Source organism: Pongo abelii, chromosome 16, assembly GCF_028885655.2.
Source record: "Pongo abelii isolate AG06213 chromosome 16, NHGRI_mPonAbe1-v2.0_pri, whole genome shotgun sequence".
Classification (NCBI taxonomy): Eukaryota; Metazoa; Chordata; class Mammalia; order Primates; family Hominidae; genus Pongo; species Pongo abelii.
This window is the reverse complement of record NC_072001.2, coordinates 71,815,631-71,836,058: the sequence shown is the minus strand read 5'-3', so window position 1 is coordinate 71,836,058 and position 20,428 is coordinate 71,815,631. Positions and strand designations below refer to the sequence as shown.

General features: G+C 45.6%; 1 protein-coding gene across 5 annotated transcripts in view; it reads right to left on the bottom strand.

Moving 5' to 3' along the window:
* Positions 1-20,428, bottom strand: part of CORO2B (coronin 2B) — a 155,911-nt gene that overhangs the window by 68,907 nt on the left and 66,576 nt on the right. For all 5 annotated transcript variants that reach the window (XR_008513664.1, XM_024232773.3, XM_054531623.2 and 2 more), the window contains one exon: positions 20,032-20,232. Coding sequence is in view for 4 of the 5 variants with exons in the window: in XM_024232773.3 (XP_024088541.1) it covers positions 20,032-20,232 (201 nt within the window). In the remaining variant the exon portion in view is untranslated. The remainder of the gene's footprint in view (positions 1-20,031; positions 20,233-20,428) is intronic.

Genomic DNA, 20,428 nt, shown 5'->3' with positions numbered 1-20,428 from the left:
CCCTGCTGATATTAAAACATATTATGAAGTCTTAGTAACACAGCATTGTGGTACTGGTACATGAATAACAAGACTATTAAGTAGAAAATAATGGACAGTTTGTAAAATAAGCCCAAATACATTCAGAAATGTAGAATGTAGCAAAGCCTGAATCTCAAATCAGTAGGGGAAAGGATGGATTACTCATTACCTGGAATTATTTCAACTGGATAGATACCTGGGGGGAAAAAAGTTAATCTATACCTCATTCTTTACACCAAGATAAGTTCAAAATGCACCAAAGATTTAAATATAAGAATGAAATTCTAAAAGTAGTGAAAGTCCTAGTAAAAAGATTACTTCTTTATAATCTCAGAGAAAGCCTGTCTAACTATGGCCCAAGATCCAGAAGCCGTAAAAGACTGGTAAACTTAAATACTTGAAATGTAAACAAATAAATCTGCATTGCAAAAAGTACCATTTGAAACATATACTTGCAACTCATATTCCAAAAGGCTCATTTCCCTAACATATAAAGGACTTCTTCCATCAATAAGAAATGAATCAAAGACCCTATAGAAAAATAGGTGAAGAATATGGACAGACAATTCACACAAAAAGGAAATGCAAATAGATTTTAAGCATACAAAGATATTTTCAACCTCATTTTTAATAAAAATGTTAATTGAAACTACTCTGACAAAGTTTCTCACTCATCAGCTTGGCAAAAAATTAAAACATATGATAACACTCAGGTTTTTTTGCTTTTTTGTTTTTTTTTTTTTTTTGAGACAGAGTCTCGCTCTGTCCCTCAGGCTGGAGTACAGTGGTGCAATCTAGGCTCACTGCAAGATCTGCCTCCCGGGTTCATGCCATTCTCCTGCCTCAGCCTCCCGAGTAGCTGGAACTACAGGAACCCACCACCATGGCCGGCTAATTTTTTGTATTGTTAGTAGAGATGGTGTTTCACTGTGTTAGCCAGGATGGTCTCGATCTCCTAAACTCGTGATCTGCCTGTCTTGGCCTCCCAAAGTGCTGGGATTACAGGCGTGAACCACCACGCCTGGCCAATAACTCTCAGTTTTTAAGAGGTTAAATGAATAGGCTGGTTCAAATATAAATTATTACAATCTCAATAGAAAGCAATTTTGTCAACATTTCAGAAGCACACACCTTTCCCCCGACTCTGAAACTTTTACCAAGATATACTTGTATCCAAAAAAAAAATTACGGAGATCTTAGCTATAAGGCTCATTGAATTTTTGCACGTGTACATTCATAAAACCACCACCATGATCAAAATGTAGAATACTTCTGTCATCCAGTTTTCCAAAGTGGCTGTAACACTGTACACTCCCAGCAGTGTAGTATGAGAGTTCCAGTTGCTTCTCATCCTCATCAATACTTGATATTATCAGCTTTCTAAATTTTGGCCTTTCTGGTGGATGTACAGTAGTAACTCATGGTTTTAATTTTCATTTTCCTGGTGAGTAATGATGAACAAAGCATATAAACAATTCACACAAAAATAAATGCAAGTAGGTCTTAACACATAAAGAGATTTCAACTTCTGTCTTAATAAAAATGCTAATTGAAACTACTCTCAGAAAGTAGTACCTTTTCACAGGCCTATTGACTTTTGGATATCCACTTTCATGCAATGCTTATTCAAGTCTTGTCCACTTTTTTTTTCTCATTTTTAAATCCAGTCACATATTATGAATACTAATCCCTTGTCAGATACATGCAATGCAAATATTGCTCCTCTGTCTGTGGCTTGCCTTTTCACTTTGTTAATGAATCTTTTGTGAGCAAAAGTTTTTAATTTTGATTAAGTTCAATTTATTGATTGTTTTATAGCTATTGCTTTCTGTGTCCTGTTAAGAAAACTGCCTACTACAACGTCAGGAGGAAATTCTTCTGCGCGTGTGTGTGCGCGTGTGTGTATGTGTGTGTGTTTCCTGGAAGAAAGCATATACCTCTTCAACTATCCATTTAAATTCTAGGGATTTATTCTACAGACATACCTGCATGCACATGAAACAAAATGTGTCCACAGTTATTCTCTGCAGCACTGTTTATGATAGTGAAACTTACGAAACAGTTGAAATACTTATCAATAGGCAAAATGTGGCTGGACAAATGATGACCATCCAAACAATGGAATACTGTGTAGCTATAAAAATAAGCACGGAAACTCTTTCTATATTTGATGTGGAAAGATCTCCAAGATATATAATTACATGTAAAAAAGCAAGATGCAGAGAAAACAATGTAGGTAGTTGGTGATCTTTGTGTAAAAAAGATTGACCTCTGAACAACACAGGTTTGAATTGTTTGGGTCCATTTAGCCACAGATTTTTTTCAATAAATTGGAAATTTTTTTTAGTTTAGCGACAATTTGAAAAAGCTCACGATAAACCAGGTAGTCTAGAAATATTTAAAAAAATTAAGAAAAAGTCCTGTGTTAGCTTGTTTAGAAAAAAAAATTAAGAAAAAGGTATGTCATAAATGCATAGAATATCTGTAGATACTAGTCTATCTTATCATTTACTGGCATAAAATATATACAAATCTATTATAAGAAGCTGAAATTTATCAAAACATACACACACTTTCAGATCATACATGGTGTCATTCGCAGTTGAGAGAAATGTAAACAAATGTTAATCACACAGTATTAAGTCATAACTGCACCAAATTGTGGCATCTACTGTACTACTGTAATAATTTTGTAGCCTGCTCTTGTTGCTATTGCAGGAAGCTCAAGTGTTGCAAGTTATCTGCTTAAAATGCATGTGAGGCTAATCATCTCCATGTGTATGATTCAATTCATTTCTCCAATAAATTGCATATGGCAATACAAAGTGATCTCTTGAGGTTCTCCTGTATTTTTCATCGTGTTTAGTGCAATAGTGTAAACCTTGAATGACAACTGCAGACCTCATTTCAAGATAAATGAATCCAGCTTAAGGACTATTGTAAAAAAAGAAAAGGAAATTCATGAAGTTTTTCCCGAGTTATGCCAGCAGGCATGAAAACCCTGCACTTTTCAAAATACCTTATCTCATTGTGAAAATACAGCTTTTATGTGGGTGCAGGATTACTATAAGAAAGGTATAACCTATAGATTCTAATATGATTCCGGAAAAGGTGAAATCATTATATGAAAACAAAGCAAAAGGAAGTTGAACGATCTAAAGTCAGATAATTTAATGTCAGCAAAGGGTGGTTTGATCATTTTGAAAGAAAATTAGCTCAAAAAATATCACGATAACAGGAAAAGCAGCTTCTGCCAACCAGGAAGCAGCAGATGAGTTCCTAGATGCCATTAAGAAAATCACTGAAGAGAAAGGACATCTAACTAAACAGGTTTTTATTAATTAATTAATTTATCTATTTATTCATTTATTTATTGAGCCAGGGTCTCACTCTGTCACCCAGGCTAGAATGCAATGGCATGATCTCAGCTCACTGAAACCTCCACCACTTGGGTTCAAGTGATTCTCCTGCTTCAGCCTCCTGACTAGCTGGGATTACAGGTGCACGCCATCACACCTGGCTAATTTTTGTATTTTTAGTAGAGATGGGGTTTTGCCATGCTGGCTAGGCTGGTCTTGAACTCCTGACTTCAAGAGATCCACTTGCCTCGGCCTCCCAAAGTGCTAGGATTACAGGCGTGAGCTACCACGCCAGGCCCTGAACAGGTTTTTAATGCAGACGAAAGTGCCCTGTTCTGGAAAAATATGTCACTAAGAACACTTGTTAGTGAGGAAAAGAAACAAGCATCAGGATTTAAGGCAGAAAGGGGTAGGCTAACTCTACTGTTTTGTGCAAATGTAGTCAGGTTTATGATCAGGACTACCCTTATCTGTAAAGCTGCTAACCCCCAAGTCTTGAAGGGAAACGATTAACACCAGCTGGTAGTCTTTGTAAAACAAGAAGGCCTGGATAACCAGAACACTGTTTCTGGATTGGTTGAATGTTTTGTCCCCGAAAAACTGCCTTTTAAAGTTCTTTTGATATTGGACAATATCCCTGGCCACCCAGAAACCCATGAGTTCAACTTGCTCCTAAATACAATGTTTCTAATTCAGCCTCTAGATCAGGAGATCATAAGAACTCTTAAGACTTATTACACATGGTACTGACCAGACCCGGTGGCTCACGCCTGTAATCCCAGCACTTTGGGAGGCTGAGATGGGTGGATCACTTGAGGACAGGAGTTCGAGACCAGCCTGGCCAACATGGTGAAACCCCGTCTCTACTAAAAATACAAAAATTAGCTGGGCATGGTGGCGGTCACCTGTAATCCCAGCTACTAGGGAGGCTGAGGCAGGAGAATCGCTTGAACCCAGGAGATGGAGGTTGCAATGACCCAAGATCACTCCACTGCACTCCAGCCTAGGTGACAGCAAAACTCTGTCTCAAAACACAGAAAAAAAAAAAAAAAGACTCATTACACATTACACATGGTACTGTATGGAAAAGATTGTCAACACTAAGGAAGAGAACCTCTATAGAGAGAACAACATGAAAATCTGGAAGGATTACATAGTTGAAGATGCCATCATTGTTACAGAAAAAGCTGTGAAAGCCATCAAGCCTGAGGCAATAAATTCCCACTGGAGAAAACGGTGTCCAGATGTTGTGCATGACCTCACCGGATTTACCACAGAGCCATTCAAGGAAATAATGAAAGAGATTGTGGATATGTAAAAAAGGTGTGTAGAAGTGAGGGGTTCAAAATATGAATCCTGGCTGGGTGCAGTGGCTCATACCTGTAATCCCAACACTTTGGGAAGCCAAGATGGGTGAATTGCTTGAACCTAGGAGTTCAAGACCAGCCTGGACAACATGGTGAAACCCCATCTCTACAAAAAATACAAAACTTAGGCAGGCGTGGTGGTGCACACCTGAAGTCCCAGTTACTTGGGAGGCTGAGGTGAGCGTATCACCTGAGCCCAGGACGTCAAGGCTACAGTGAGCCATGATCATGCCACTGCACTCCAGCCAGGGCAGCAGAGCAAGAGCCTGCCAAAAAAAAAAAGATATGAATCTTGAAGAAGTTCAAGAGCTAACAGACATCACACTAGAGGAATGAACAGAAGACAACTTGATGGAGATGAGTGCTTCTGAAGCAATGCCAGACAATGAGGAAGAAGACACAGAAGCAGCAGCACCAGCAAACAAATTGACATTAGACAATCTGGCAGAAGGGTCCAATTATCCAAGACTGCTCTTGACTTCTTTTATGACATGAACCCTCCCATGATACAGGCACATGGTCAAAGGAGAATTGGTACCATATAGAAACATTTTTAGAGAAATGAAAAAGCCAGACAGAAATTACGATATATTTCTGTAAAGTTACACTGAGGGTGCCTGCCTGCCTCTCTTGTCTTCCCTTCCACCTCCACCACCACTTCCACCTCTGACAGGAATGCCAACCCCTCTTCTTCCTCCTCCCCTTCAGCCTACTCAGCATGAAGATGAGGATAGACTTTTTTTTTTTTTTTGAAACACAGTCTCGCTCTGTCACCCAGGCCTTGGCTCACTGCAACCTCCACCTCCCGGGTTCGAGTGATTCTCCTGCCTCAGCCTTCTGAGTAGCTGGAACTACAGGCATGCACCACCACACCTGGCTAATTTTTGTATTTTTAGTAGAGACGGGGTTTCACCATGTTGGTCAGGCTGGTCTTGAACACTTGACCTCAGGTGATCTGTCCGCCTCGGCCTCCCAAAGTGCTGGGATTACAGAAATAAGCCACCATGTCTGGCCGAGGATAGACTTTTATAATGATTCGCTTCCACTTAATGAATAGCAAATATATTTTCTCTTCCTTATAATTTTCTTTTTAAAAATTTAATTAAAAAATTTTTTTAGAGATGGGCTCTTACTATGTTGCCTGGGCTGGTCTCGAACTCTTGGCCTCAAGTGATCTTCCTGCCTGGGCCTCCCAATGTGCTGGGATTACAGGCACGAGCCACTGTGTCCAGTCAGTTTCCTTAATAACATTTTCTCTAGCTGACTTTATTGTGAGAATTTAGTATATACACATATAACATGTAAGATACATGTTAATTGACTGTTTATGTTATTGGTAAGGCTTCTGGTCAGCACAGTTAAGTTTTGGGGGAGTTGAAAGTTATATGTGGATTTTCAATGGTGCAGGGGTCAGCGCCCTTAACCCTCACACTCTTCCAGGTTTAAGTATGTACATATAAATAATTTTGGGAAAGACACTCCAGTAACTGCTAACAGTAATTCCCTCCTACTGGAGGAACTGAGTGACTGGAAGCTAGGATTCAGAGGCAGACCGTCCACTGCAGGTCCTTTGCTTCTGAAGTTTAAACTGTCCAACTGCATGAAGTTTTTGCCTAAATATAAGTACTTATTTATAAATACATAAGTTATTCTAAGTGGGTAGAGTTGTATGCATGTGGATATTGGTGGGCGAGGGCAATCCAGAGGGAGGAACAGCCGGGGCAAAGGCGTGTAGGAGAGAAAGCTGGCTGCAAAGCCGTCTGTGCCTCGGGACAGTGACAGCACTTCACAAACACTGCACAGAGGCTCATCAGGCCTCCATGTTGCATTCCGATCAGCAGGAGCATTTCACAGTCCCAGGTACAAGCTCTCTTTGGACAGGCCCATGGCACTGAGTCAGCACTGAGCTGGGGTACTTTATCTACTCTGTTTCATTTACACCTTGTTCCAATCCCAAAGAGTAGGTCTTAGGAATGATGTCTACTGGACAGAGAAGAATGAAGCTCGGAGAGGTTAAGTAACTTGCCCAAGGTCACAGAGCCATTAAGCAGCCCAGGTGGACCTAGGGCTGTGTATTACTTCCTTTCCAGAATTCTATAGATCAGGACGGGAAAAAGTGGGGAGTGGGTGGAAAGAGTAAAGCACCCAAGAGTGAGCAACCAGGCTCTTCCCTGCATTTTCTTGGCCAGCTCCTCCCGCTTCTACCCAGGTTGTTATCTGGCCTAGGCCCCAACCACAACCCCCACTGGCCCCCTGCTGGCCGAAGGCAGGAAGGAGGCACAGATGGCAGGCGGGGACGAGGCCCCCAGCCAGGCTCACCCAGCTGTCGCTTTGGAGAGCACCATGCATCTCGCCCTCCTCCTCCTCCATTGAACAATTGGGAGCTGGCCAGCCTGGCCCCAGCTGTTCCCTCTCCCTGGTCCAGGGCTCCTACTGACCGAAGCTTCTGGGGTTTTTGTCTCCAGGGGAGGAGAAGCACAGAGTTTCAGAATGTCAGAGCTGGCAAGACCTCGGAGGACAATGGGCCCAACATCTCATTTTACAGATGGGGAAACTGAGGCCTAGAAAGGCAAAGGAACTCACCCAAGGTTACAAAGAACCAGGCAGAGAAGCTAGGTTTCCTAACTGCCAGTGAAGCTTAGGAGTTTGGGGAGCCCCACAGGAATGAAGGGTGCTCAGGTCTATTGCATTGCTCCCTCCCCACCAACTTTCAGCCAGAGCAGTTCTGCCTGTCCTGATTTTATACAATAATATTTCCCTCTGATTTTATTTCCAAGGTCTTTAATCTGAGTGGGGCCACAGACCCTGTTAGGAGGTTTGTGAGCTTGGGTAGGAGAAAACTTACATCTATATTTTCACTAGCCTCTAACTGAAATCTCACATTTCCTTTGTGTATAAATGGAGGCAGCAAACCCCAATAGGATTACTTGAACCTATAAGGTGTTCATCAACAGATATCACAGATATTTTCAGATCACTTCTGCTACTATTAACTCAAAATATTTATGCACATCATGACTTTGAAATTAGAGTCGTTACAGTGTCCTACACTCAATCATGGTGCGTAATGCATTGATAGAAAAGCACTTATTACAGCACAATTCTGCTATACATTTTGATAACTGTATTTCCTTTTTTTTTTTTTTTTGAGACAGGATCTCATTTTGTCACCCAAGCTAGAGTGCAGTGGCATGAGCACAGCTCACTGCAGCCTCAACCTCCCCGGGTTCGAGTGATGCTCTCACCTCAGCCTCCCGAGTATCTGGGACTACTAGCATATGCCACCACACCTGGCTAATTTTTTTGTATTTCGTAGAGATGGTGTCTTGCTATGTTGCCCAGGCTGGTCCCAAGCACCTGTACTCAAGCAACCCTTCCACCTTGGCCTCCCAAAGTGCTGGGATTACAGATGTGAGCCACTGTACCTGGCCTGTGTTTCAATATAATTGGCTTCTTTTGTAATCCTATTTTGTATACTTACAAACTTTATTCTGTGAAGGGGTCTATGGGTTTTTCTAGACTGCCCAAAGGATCTATCCCTGACTCCCCCAAAAGTTAATCTGTTTTATTTGAATAAAATTATTCAGTGTTAAAAACTAAAGTTTGCAAACTTTTGTACTCCGTCTGTGACCTCATAACATTAAGGCACAATTCTCATGAGATAAATGAGCAAACTGGGGATCGGGAGGACTGGACCCTAAGTGGGGAGGGTGCATCAGAGCCCAGTAAGCCAGGATCACACCAGCAGACTTGCACTGAAAGGTTTGTCCTGAGCCAGGCACCTCCAGGCTTTATGTAACACCTCACTGAATCCTCAGAACAGCCTCGGGTTAGGACTAGCATGTCTCTCATTCTGCAGCGAAGGAAACTGAGGCACAGATCAGTTAGATAACTTGCCCAAAGAACATGGCTGGCAAATGGTAGAGTCAGGGTTGAAATCCAGGCCAGCTGATGCAGACCCTGCACCCCTAATCACTGGGCACACTGCCTCCCTGTCTAGGTAGATGGAAGCCTCTCATGGGAAGTCTCTGAGGTGTTGCTGTTGTCTGGGTGCTTCTCTTGGTGGGGGAGTGGGGAGTGGGAAATGGGATGGTTCTGAAGCATATGCTGCCAGGATCAATCATCTGACACATGGGGCACTAACTAGCTGTGCAACCTTGACCAAGTGTCTTGCCCTCTCTGGGCCTCAGTGTCTTCATCTATACATTGCAGAGTTTTAAGCACTACCCCTCCATACCTTCCACCTCTCATGCTCACCTGACGACCCACTTGGAAACTCAGGCACAGGTTGCTTAGCAACTGAAATCAAGGTCTTGGCTGAGTGGAATGGAAAGCGGGGAGTCAAGAAGTGCTATGTGATGCTGATGTCACAGAGCTGTCTCTTGACATGTGAGGCTGTGAATGCTGGGACCAACCCTTCTGCCTCCCACACCCCTCCATCAAGTCAAGAGCCTTGGGATGGGAGCCGGTTGGTGGGGGGGGTGGGGCGGGGTGGAGGGGGAGGGGTGGGTGGCAGTCAGGGACATGAGGAAGGCCATCTGGAAATGGAAACTGCCCGAAGGACTAAATCAGGCCTGAAGTTTCTCAGGCAGGGAAAACAGGCAGCCATTGTTCTGGAAGCTGCCAGGAGAAAGGCCAGTGGTAGGAGCCTTGGCCAAGGCCTCTGGGCCCCAACTGCCCCCAGGGAGATGCTCTGTTTCAAGCCAGGCAACCTTAGTTCCACTCCCCACACCCCTCCTGCACCCTAAATCATTTTTGTTCCTTGAAGTGCTGAGAGTCACTGACACATGAGGAGGGTGCTTCCAAAGCTACGGGCTCAGACGAGACACAACAGCAAGTCTCTACCTGGCCTCCTGTTGAGGGGCTTGGGCATGGCCACCCTTTGTGGACAGATCTCCTACAGACTGAAATTCCACTATTACCAACACATTCCTTTGGGTCTCAAGAGTTTGGTCTTCTTAAATCTCACCCTAACCTTAACCAAATGCAAATTCCCTTGGTAAAGGAAAGCCACTGTTATCATCGACACCTTAGGAGATGTGAGTGTGGACTCAGAAGTGGCTGAGGGCAAGGATTCTGGGGAAGGGGGCCAGAGGGTGTCCAGGCATGTCATGCAACCTTGGATAAGACACTTCTCCTTTTTGGGATCAGGACTTGTCGTGGGCACAACAAGGTGCTTGGAATCTATGATCCCTGGGGTCCCCTCTGACTCTGGCATTGTGTCAATGTAAGACTGGGATTGGGGCGCTGGGGAGGAGGGCCGGTGAGAGGCACGGACTGTGAGGACTGTGTGGCTTCAGCCTGGCTCAGAGCACAGAGCTCATGCTCATTCATTGGAACTGTGCCTCCCTCTGAGCCAGCTAGACTCCACGGAGCCCCCGTCTCAATTCCAGCACCATTTTCTCCCACCAACCTGGATCTTTTAATAATAGAAGCAATATAGCTCAGATTTGTTGAGCACTTGCTGTACGCCAGGCACTGTGGTAAAACCTTTACATGGCTTCCCTCATTAAACCCTGGCAGGCAGTCCAACTCCAGATAAACAGGCAGGCTGGCTTGAGAGGGGCACCACCAGGCTCCATGGCAGCCCTGGACCCTCCCTAGAATCCCCCACCTCCAGGCACCCAGCCTGGCATGGCCACCTCAGTCATGCCTCCCTGGAGACCCTGCACCACCACCCCTGTACCCTTTTAGGCACAAATGACTTGCCTATGGGTGCCTTCCCCTCGAGGTAGCTCACTGCTAGGAATACTCAGGGACTGTGCCAGACAACAGCAGCAGGAAGGCCAAAGACAAGGTTCACACTTGCTGGCCACAGGCTCCAAAGCCAGCCAAAGCTAACAGGCTATTGCTAGGATGGGGTGGCCTGGAGACAGGTAACAGTCCTTGGCATCACCATGGCTCCCATTTACTAGCACGTACTATAGGCCAGGCTACGTGCTAAGCGCTTTTTATAGCACCTTATTTAATCATCACAGCACCCTGAGAAACATGCACTATTATTATTTCACAGACAGGGAAACTGAGAAACAGATGTTAGATGCCTAGGGTTTCACAGCTAAGGGGTGGAGCTACAACTTCCAAAGGTATGGGAGGCTCCAGGCCCTAGAAGGAAAATGGGTAGCAGATCAAGCAGACTGGCAGATGCTTCAGAGGCCAGGGCAATGCCTCTGGGCAGAGTTAGGGCCCATGGCTTGACTTCACAGAGTCCTAGTGAACCAGCCACTATAATTTCCAGCCTCCCTGGCTCTGCAAGGAATGAGAGGAATGGAGCCAGAAAGACAGCTCAGCTGTAGACCCGGGCCCAAGGGAGAGGGATGGATTCTTTGACCTCCCTTGATGCCCACTAGCCAGGCTGCATCTCTGGCCCCCTGGACTCCAAATTCAGAGAACACCCATCCCATAACCTTGTAATAAAATAAGAGAACAACACTTCCATTTCTGCAGAAGGGCTCGCCTTCACTTTCCTCAAAAATCAGCAGCCATTCTTCCAAAAAAGGAAAAACACAAAGCAAGACTGTCAATCTCGGGCCTCAGACAAATGAAATAAAGTTGCGACTTTTTTCTTTGAGAGCACAATTCTCCTCCCTTTTCCAAAGTCACTTACTGTACATTCAGGCTGTCATGGGCTTTGAGATGCAAATTGCACCAAGCAGAAGGCAGCTTGAAGAACAAAGAACGATTGAGGAAAGATCTAAAAAATGGATTTGGAAAAGGCTCTCTGAATTCCCTTGGAGAGGCGGAGACCTCACTGCAGAGCAGTGATGAAGATTCAGGCATTTTTTTTTTTTCTGGGGGAGAGAAGGTTTGAGGAGCTCAGTGCTGATTGTGGGGGAGTGATGGGGTGTTACAGAAATCTGGAATGGGAACGAAGGCTTTGGGTAAGCAAACAAAATATTATTTTATTACAGTCCTCAGTACCGAGCTGGGCACTTTTCCTCCTGACCCTTCTTTTAATATTAGGCCTCAGACATGCTGTGAGCTATGGAGCTAATTGATCCACCAACTTCTAGATTCAACTCCAGAGTTAAGACCAGCTGGGCCATGCAATATTGTTCTAAGGGTTTTCAGGGGAGGACGCAGCCCCTTTCAGTCTGGGCAGCCCCTGTAGGGTGCTGCATTCTCCCTAGGAACTGGTGGGGATGGGCTGCCAGGATCAGCAAAGAAGAGACCCCATCTCAGAGTAGATGGGCACCTGCCTCTGTGACTTGGCCATAGGTCAGCCCAATGGCCCCTTGGCTGAGCATCTACTGTGAGCCAGCTCCTTTGCAAACCAGACAAGTTTCCCACCCCTGGGGGCTCTCGGTCCAAGAGAGGCAGCCAATTGGACTATAAACTCCAGGTGGTCAAGACTTGGTCTTGTTTACTGCTTCCTTTTCAGTCCAGGAACTCTGACTGAAACCTAGCAGGCATTCAATACCCATCTGTTGGATGGATGGGTGGGTCGGTGGGCCAATTTTGCCTCTTGACCACTGGAGTGATGCTACCTTGCCTGGACCTCTGCTCCAGGACCCCACCCCTGCCTCTCCTTGCCAACTAGAGTTGTTGCTTCATTCCTTCAGAGTAAGCTTCCCCAAGATCTGCTGCACTTGTATGGAGTTTGGAAACATCTACTCTCTCGGCTTCCAAAAGAGATGGACACATGGGGTGTCAGCTCATCAGAGAGGTGTAATAAAGTGTTGATTGAATTAATGTTCAAGGAAATCCTCTAAGACATCCACATGGCAGTAATAGTAATACAAGGCACATTTATAGAAATGCTTCCCTCTAATCCTCTGTAAGGTGGGCAGGCACATGACTGGGAGAGCCCTGGGCTAAATTCTGACTCTGCTACTTGTGGGCTGTGCAGTCTTAAAGGAGTTACTTGACTTTTCTGAGCCTTTGTTTCTTTATCTGTAAAACGGGGAGAATAAGTATACTTTCATCATAGAACTTGAGGTGAGATTCAAACAGAGCAGGTATGTTAGATCCTCAAAAGCTCCTCAGGCCACACTCTTGTCGTGGGGAAGGAGAATGCACCATCCCAGCCCCACAGACCTGGTGTACAGCTGGGACTGAGAATGGCTGGGTTATAGGGAGAACCCAGACTCTTGATATCTAGGCCAGGTTTCTTCTCTTTCTGCCAGGGGCCACTTGGGGTAGCAGGTAGCTCTGATTCTAGCCCTGTTCTTCCTGCGGCCTGGATCTGGAGGTGGCAGGCAGTCCGGGTGAAGTACAGCAGGAAAGGGGTGGCACCCCTGGGGAGGCCCCAGTGGTTAATCAGGCTGCTGGGCACAGTGCCTGCTCTCTGGAATATTCATAAGGCCCCTCCAGCTGTGCCAGGCAATCAGGGTGCTGATTGCTCCCCCATCTGCAGCTTAACATTCCACTCCAGAGAGCTGGCAGCTGAATGTTAACTAGGGAAAAAAACAGGCACTGGCCTTCACAACGGCAGCCTGAATAAGAGACCTGGGGAAGACAGAGCCACTCCTTCGAGATCTGCCAGCCAGAACTTATCTGTTTACCAGCATCATGGGTGGTGGAAAGAATCATGGATTCAGAAATAAGTGAGCTGGCTTGGGGTCCATACTGTATGCCCGGCTCTGCCGTCTCAGCTTCCCCAAGTGTGAGGTGGGGATAGCTGTACCCACCTGCTGAGAGGATCAATGAACACAGAGTTTGCTGGAACTCGAGAGTGCTGTACAAAGGCAAAGCATCTTCGCAGCTGTTGTTTGTAGTTGTTGTAGACATGGCTTCCTACTCTGAAGAAGAATTTTTAATCATAAATATGGAAATCTCAAGCAAGCTGGCTTTGAAGGAAATGGGGCAAGGAGAGAAAAGCTCTGTGGAAGGTTCTGAGCTTCCCTCAGGAGGTGTGTCCTCGGGGCAGGGATTTGGGGATCCTGGGCAGGTGCTATTCTCTTCTGGCCCAAATCTCTTAGAAAAGCAAGCAAGGAATGAGAGGAGATGCTGGATAGTGGAGGGAAAAAATTTAGAGAAGAACTAAGACAATTCTCTGCGGCCTGCTGTTTGCTCAAGACAAAAATCTGGAGCCATTCAGCGTAGGGACAAGACTGTCCCACCATGAATTAATAGCTTATAACTAATGCTCAAAGTGATGATTTGCAGTCACCAAGAAATGGCCCAAATCTTTTCTGTGTTTGTATTGAATACAGGAAACTGTTTTCAGGGAAATTTCTATCAAACTGAGGGGGTGAAAACTGGAGCTAAAATAATCTGACCCTTTTCCTTCCCAGAAAATCGGCTAGTGTGGTACAACATCTCCACCGCTGCCAGATCAACGAAGGGTTCTGCATTGGGCCTGACTGCCTCCCTCTCCCCGCACCCCCTGCATCAACCGGGAGGCTATCCCACGCCTGCAGGCCCAGCCCTGGCCACAGGGGGCGGTAGAGGGACGGCCGTGGCTTGGGCGGCAGGGGAAGCCGGCGCTGGCTCCAATACCTAAGCCACCCCGCTTTGGAGGCGGGACCCTGCGTCCCATAGTCCCCAGACTCGGGGTCCTGCCTCAAACTACTTGAGCCTCGCAGATCAAGGAGCTGCCTCACCCTCCCACGGAGTCAGTAACCCACCCCACCCCTCGCCATGCCTTCACTATGGGCCCTGCAGTTCTGTTTGAACTTTCTACCGCGAGCCCATATTCAGGTGTTACTCTGGGAGGAAACATTTGCAACATACATAAGGGAGGGCTGATGTTCAAGGCAGATGAAGACATTCATCTGACCGGAGGGCAGCAGACAAACCGAGCGGATGGGGCCCCTCGTCTTTACCCGGTGCACACCCTGCACGGAGCCCCTCTCCGGCCTGTAGGGCCTCTGAAACTTCAGGGGCTCCCTCTTCACATCAGCGAATTGCCTTTATTTTTTCGAAAGTACAAAACGTTAAGTACTCATTGTAAGAAATTTAGATCATATAGCTAAGGGAAAAGAAAATTAAAGAGCACTCATGGTCCCAATACTTGGGAGATAACAACTTTTGACATTTGATGTATATTTTTTCAGTCGCTTCCAGATAGGTAAATAGATAGTTTTTGTTTTTGAGATGGAATCTAGCTCTGTCACCAAGCTGGAGTGCAGTCGCGCGATCTCGGCTCACTACAACCTCCAGCTCCCAGGTTTAAGCGATTCTCCTGCCTCAGCCTCCCAAGTAGCTGGGATTACAGGCACGCGCCATCACGCCCAGCCAAGTTTTGTATTTTTAGTAGAGACGGGGGTTTCACCATGTTGGCCAGGAGTGTCTCTTTTTTTTTTTTTTTTTTTTTTTTTTTGAGACGGAGTTTCGTTCTTGTTGCCCAGGCTGGAGTGCAGTGGCGTGATCTCAGCTCACTGCAACCTCTGCCTCCAATTCTCCTGCCTCAGCTTCCTGAGTAGCTGGGATTACAGGCACCTGCCATCATGCCCGGCTAATTTTGTATTTTTAGTAGAGACGGGGTTTCTCCATGTTGGTCAGGCTGGTCTTGAACTCCTGACCTCAGGTGATCAGCCCGCCTCGGCCTCCCAAAGTGCTGGGATTACAGGGGATAGATATTTTTAATGTGATTAATCATATATTGCATTTCTTCATGTAACAGTGTATCATATAAATAGTTTTCTCTTGTTAAATATTACTTTGCATTGCTGGTCCTCAGTGTATGGCCTGGGTACCTCTGGAGATACCCGAGACCATTTTATGCAGTCCATTGGGTCAAAAGTATTTTCCTAATAATAAGACATTATCTGCCACTTCACTCTCATTCTCTCTCTCGAGTGTATAGTGGGGTTTTCCAAAGGCTGCATAATGTGTGATATGCAAAGCCAGCCAGCTGTCTTCTAATAAGCCAGACTTAATGTTAAAGAGATTTGCAAAAGTGTAAAATGATGCCATTCTTCTGATTAACTTTTTTGTCTTAAAAAAGTTATTTTGAAGAAAAATATGTTTTTCAGGAGAACATGAAATAGACTTATCATTATGCAAGTTAATACATATTTTAAAATTCCTTCATTTTTATTTTGAATATGCTAAATATTGATAGATATAACCCACATAAACAAAAGTTCTTTGGGATCCTCAATAATCAAGAGTGGAAAGTGAACCTGAGACTGAACGCTGGAGAACGAGACTGCTCTATAGCATCATTTTAATGACTGCATAGTGTCCCTTTGTGTGGCTCTTCCCTAATTTGTTTACCCCATTTCCTTAATGATGGACCTGCAGGCTGTTTCCAACCTTTCACTACCATAAAATTGCTACACAACCACTCAGTACTCATGTAAAGTGAAAACTTCTTGAAATGAGAGAAAACAACAGAAATCAATTGGTAGTCTGAGTCGTCACAATGAGTCCATGATTAATCAAGTTAAACAAAATATATTACAGCACGTGAACAAATAAAGTTGAAAAAAGATATATATCAAATACACCTTATATGTATATATATAGCATATTTCTATATATAGAGAGACAAACTCTGTAAAGAGCACATTCTTTTCTGCTGTCCACGAAGTGTTTACAAAGTGTGATCATATTCTAGACCAGTGCTACTGACAGTGTAAAACATTTTGTTACCATTACAGAAATTGAGAGGAAGCATTTAGAAACGTTTAAGCAATTTGACAGAGAAACTTTATTTTTATTGAATATAATTTAAAAATTGAGGCTTGTAAAAATAATCGAGTACTAAAAAATGCTGCACACATATTTTTTAAATACACTTGAGAATATTTCTGCAGGATGAATTCCTAAACTGGAATTGCTAGGTCAGTAGACAGGCACCTTTAAATATTAATAGAAATTGCCAACTTGCCTCATTTACATCTTACCAAGAGTGTATTTGAGCACCTGCTCTCTCACACCTTTGGCAATACTGATGATTATTACTCTTTTAAATCTTTTCCAATTAGTAGGTTAAAATATATATTTTGCCTTCTGTAAATTGCTTATTCATATTTTTGCCTTTCTTCCTTTCTCTCTCTCTCTCTCTTTTTCTTTCTTTCTTTTTTTTGAGACGGAGTCTCGCTCTGTCGCCCAGGCTGGAGGGCAGTGGTGCAATCTCGACTCATTGCAAGCGCCGCCTCCTGGGTTCACACCATTCTCCTGCCTCAGCCTCCCAAGTAGCTGGGACTACAGGCGCCCGCCACCAGACCCGGCTAATTTTGTTTTTGTATTTTTAGTACAGACAAGGTTTCACTGTGTTAGCCAGGATGGTCTTGATCTCCTGACCTCGTGATCCACCCGCCTCCGCCTCCCAAAGTGCTGGGATTACAGGTGTGAGCCACTGCACCTGGTCTTTTCTTTCTTTTTCTTTCTTTCTTTCTTTCTTTCTTTTTTTTTTTTTTAGCTGGAATCTTTTTCTGTCGCCCAGGCTGGAGTGCAGTAGTGCAATCTCGCCCACTGCAACCTCCGCCTCCCGGGTTCAAGCAATTCTTCTGTCTTAGCCTCCCAAGTAGCTGGGACTACAGGCGCACGCCATCATGCCCAGCTGATTTTTGTACTTTTAGTAGAGGCAGGGTTTCACCATATTGGTCAGGCTGGTTTCAAACTCCTAAACTCAGGTGATCCACCCACCTCGGCCTCCCAAAGTGCTGGGATTACAGGCGTGAGCCACCATGCCCAGACTCTTTTTTTTTTTTTTTTTTGAGAGACAGGATCTTTCTCCGTTGCCCAGGCTGGGGTGCAGTGGAGTGATCACAGCTCACTGCAGCCTCCAATTCCTGGGTTCAAGCGATTCTCCTGCCTCAGCCTCCCAAGTAGCTCGGACTTCAGGGCAAGCCACCATGCCCAGCAAATTTTTTTTTTTTCTATTGGTAGAAACAGGGTATCAGGGCCTCACTATGTTGCCCAGACTGGTCTCAAACTCCTGGGCTTAAGTGATCTTCCTGCCTTGGCCTCCCAAAGTGTTGGGATTACAGGCGTGAGCCATGGCACCTGGCCCCAGTCCCATTTTTCTTTTTTTTCTTTCTTTCTTTTTTTTTTTTTTTGAGACGGAGTTTCGATCTTGTTGCCCAGGCTGGAGTGCAATGGCACAATCTCGGCTCACCACAACCCCCGCCTCCCGGGTTCAAGTGATTCTCCTGCCTCAGCCTCCCCAGTAGCTGGAATAACAGGCATGTGCCACCATGCCTGGCTAATTTTATATTTTTAGTAGAGATGGAGTTTCTCCATGTTGGTCAGGCTAGCCTCAAACTCTCGACCTCAGGTGATCTGCCCGCCTTGGCCTCCCAAAGTGCTGGAATTACAGGCGTGAGCCACCGTGCCTGGCCGGGTTCTTTTTCTTGTTGATTTTTCTGGAACTCTTTATATATTCTTCACAGGAATACTTTGTCTATTATATATTGCAAATACTGTAGTCAAGTATGTGGCTTGAGTTTTCATTTTGTTTAGTTGTCTCATTGTAGTACAGAAACTATCTTTTAAAAATTTATTCTAACCTATTCATTTCCTTTACGATTTGGGGGATTCCTGTCTTTCTTAGGAAGCCTTTCTTCATCAAATGATTTTAAACACGCACTCCATTTTCCTCTAATACACTTGTAGCTTTTCTTATTTTAAATGTTTAGATCTTTAATGCAACTGGAATTAATTTTTGTCATGATGTGAGGTACTGCCTGTTGACCCTTGTGAGCCTGAAGTAGAGCATGGCAGGGTGCCAGCGATAGGTTTGAGCCTCAGTAAGAACCAGCCCACATGATCCTGGTGACCCGCAGGCCTGGATGGATGGAGCTGAGTGCGTGCCTGAGGCAACAGTGATCTGAGGCCATCTGATTCAGGAGGGAAGGGAAGCTGCATTTGAGGATCCTTCCGAATGTGTTAGAGCAGCTGTGAACCTTTGCCAAGTTGACCAGCATAGTGGATAACTTTCCCAAAAAAGTAACCAAACATCCTTAACATGTTGTGTGGTTCACTAGGAGCTTCACATCTATTATCTCACTTAAGGCCAACATGGCAGATGTAGGCAGAGGAGGACTTCTGATCCTGCTTTTACCATTACAGGAAAATAAGGGTCAGAGAAGTGAAGTGACATGCACACAGTCCCAAGTCTGGCAAGTGCAGAACCCAGACCTGCTGCCACCAAGTGCATGCTCCTTGGACCTCTCTGTGCATCAGGCTCTGTCCTCAGTGTCCCTGCAGCTGCCCCTCTGATGGAGAGGAAGATCTGGTCTAAGCCTTTTCCAAATCTGTGCTCCCCCACTGTGGGTAGGAGAGACTGGAAAAATCCATCCTCCACCACCAGCTGACAGTGAATTTTGAGAACCAAGGCTTCCTTCCACATGCACCTCTTCCTCCCACTGAGCGATTTGGTGGAGGGTGGGAGTGGGGATGAGTCAGGCTGGGAAGGGGGAACTCAGCCATAAACAAGTGGGACTGACAGCGAGCACTTTCCCTGAAGCGCGTGACCTCCCACGGGCCTCTGGGGACTCCGCCTGAATGGCTATGGCTTAAAAATTTCATGATCTAGGTTTTGCAGATTTAATCTGTTATATTCATGTAAGCAGCTGCAGAAAGGGGAAAATCTTTAGATAGGAGGTGGGGGATGAGAAAGAAGGTAAATTATTTCCAGTCTCTCAGTAGAGAGCAATAAGAAAAAAATCAGTGGGCCAAGTGCGGTGGCTCATGCCTGTAATTCCAGCACTTTGGGAGGCCAAGGTGGGCAGATCACCTGAGGTCAGGAGTTCGAGACCAGCCTGACCAACATGGTGAAACCCCATCTCTACTAAAAATACAAAAATTAGCTGGGTATGGTGACACATGCCTGCAACCCCAGCTTCTCGGGAGGCTGAGGCAGGAGAATCGCTTGAACCTGGGAGGCAGAGGTTGCAGTGAGCCGAGATCGCGCCATTGCACTCCAGCCTGGATGACAGAGCAAGACTCCATCTTAAAAACAAAAAAAGTGTATAATTTTTGCAGATGCTCAATGTAAAATACCTATGGCTGGGTCTTCATCCCTTCTGGCTCCAAACCAAGAGGACACTCAGGACACAGAGTGGTAGAGCTAGACCTGGTCTTGGACATCAGAGTGTTCCACTCCCTCAGGGAATGGAACCTTGTGTACACCAAGGGAGTGGCTTGTCCTTCAAGGCACACCTTTAGGCAAGCTCTGGAAAGAGATCTCAGGTCTCCTGGATCCAGGGCCTGCACTTGCTCTGTTGAATCTCAGCAAAACCCTAGAGAAGGCATAGCCACTAGATGCTTGATGAGGAAGTAAAAGGTGGGAACTCAGAGAGAAGTAGGGTCAACAGGCCTAAGAGAGACCAAGGAGGGCTCCTCTCTGCCCTGGAGCTGCAGCTGGAGTGGAGGTAGGGGCCGCCTACCTGCTCCAGTGGGATGACGAGGAAGGAGCCGCCCCCTGCGCTCTCAGTGACGATGGCCAGGAAGCGGGTGTTGACGGCACAGAAGTGGTTGTCGTGCACATTCTTGGTGATGGGGATCCCATCGAAGCAGTGCTCCCGGTTGGCCACCTTCCCGTAGACATTCCGGAACTTGGAGCTACGGTATTGCGGACGCCAGGACATCTGTGAGGGGCCAGGAGAGACAAGGGTCAGGCTGGGCCCTGCGCCATGAAGGGCCTTGGCTGGGCTCTGGGGGGAGGGAAGCTGCGGCTCAGAGGTGCAGCAGATGAGCAGGCCCTGGGTCCCCTGTCAGGAAGAGGTGGAAAGGAAGAAGCATCCAAGAATTCAGGGCACACTCATATGCCCAGCCCGTTCTAGT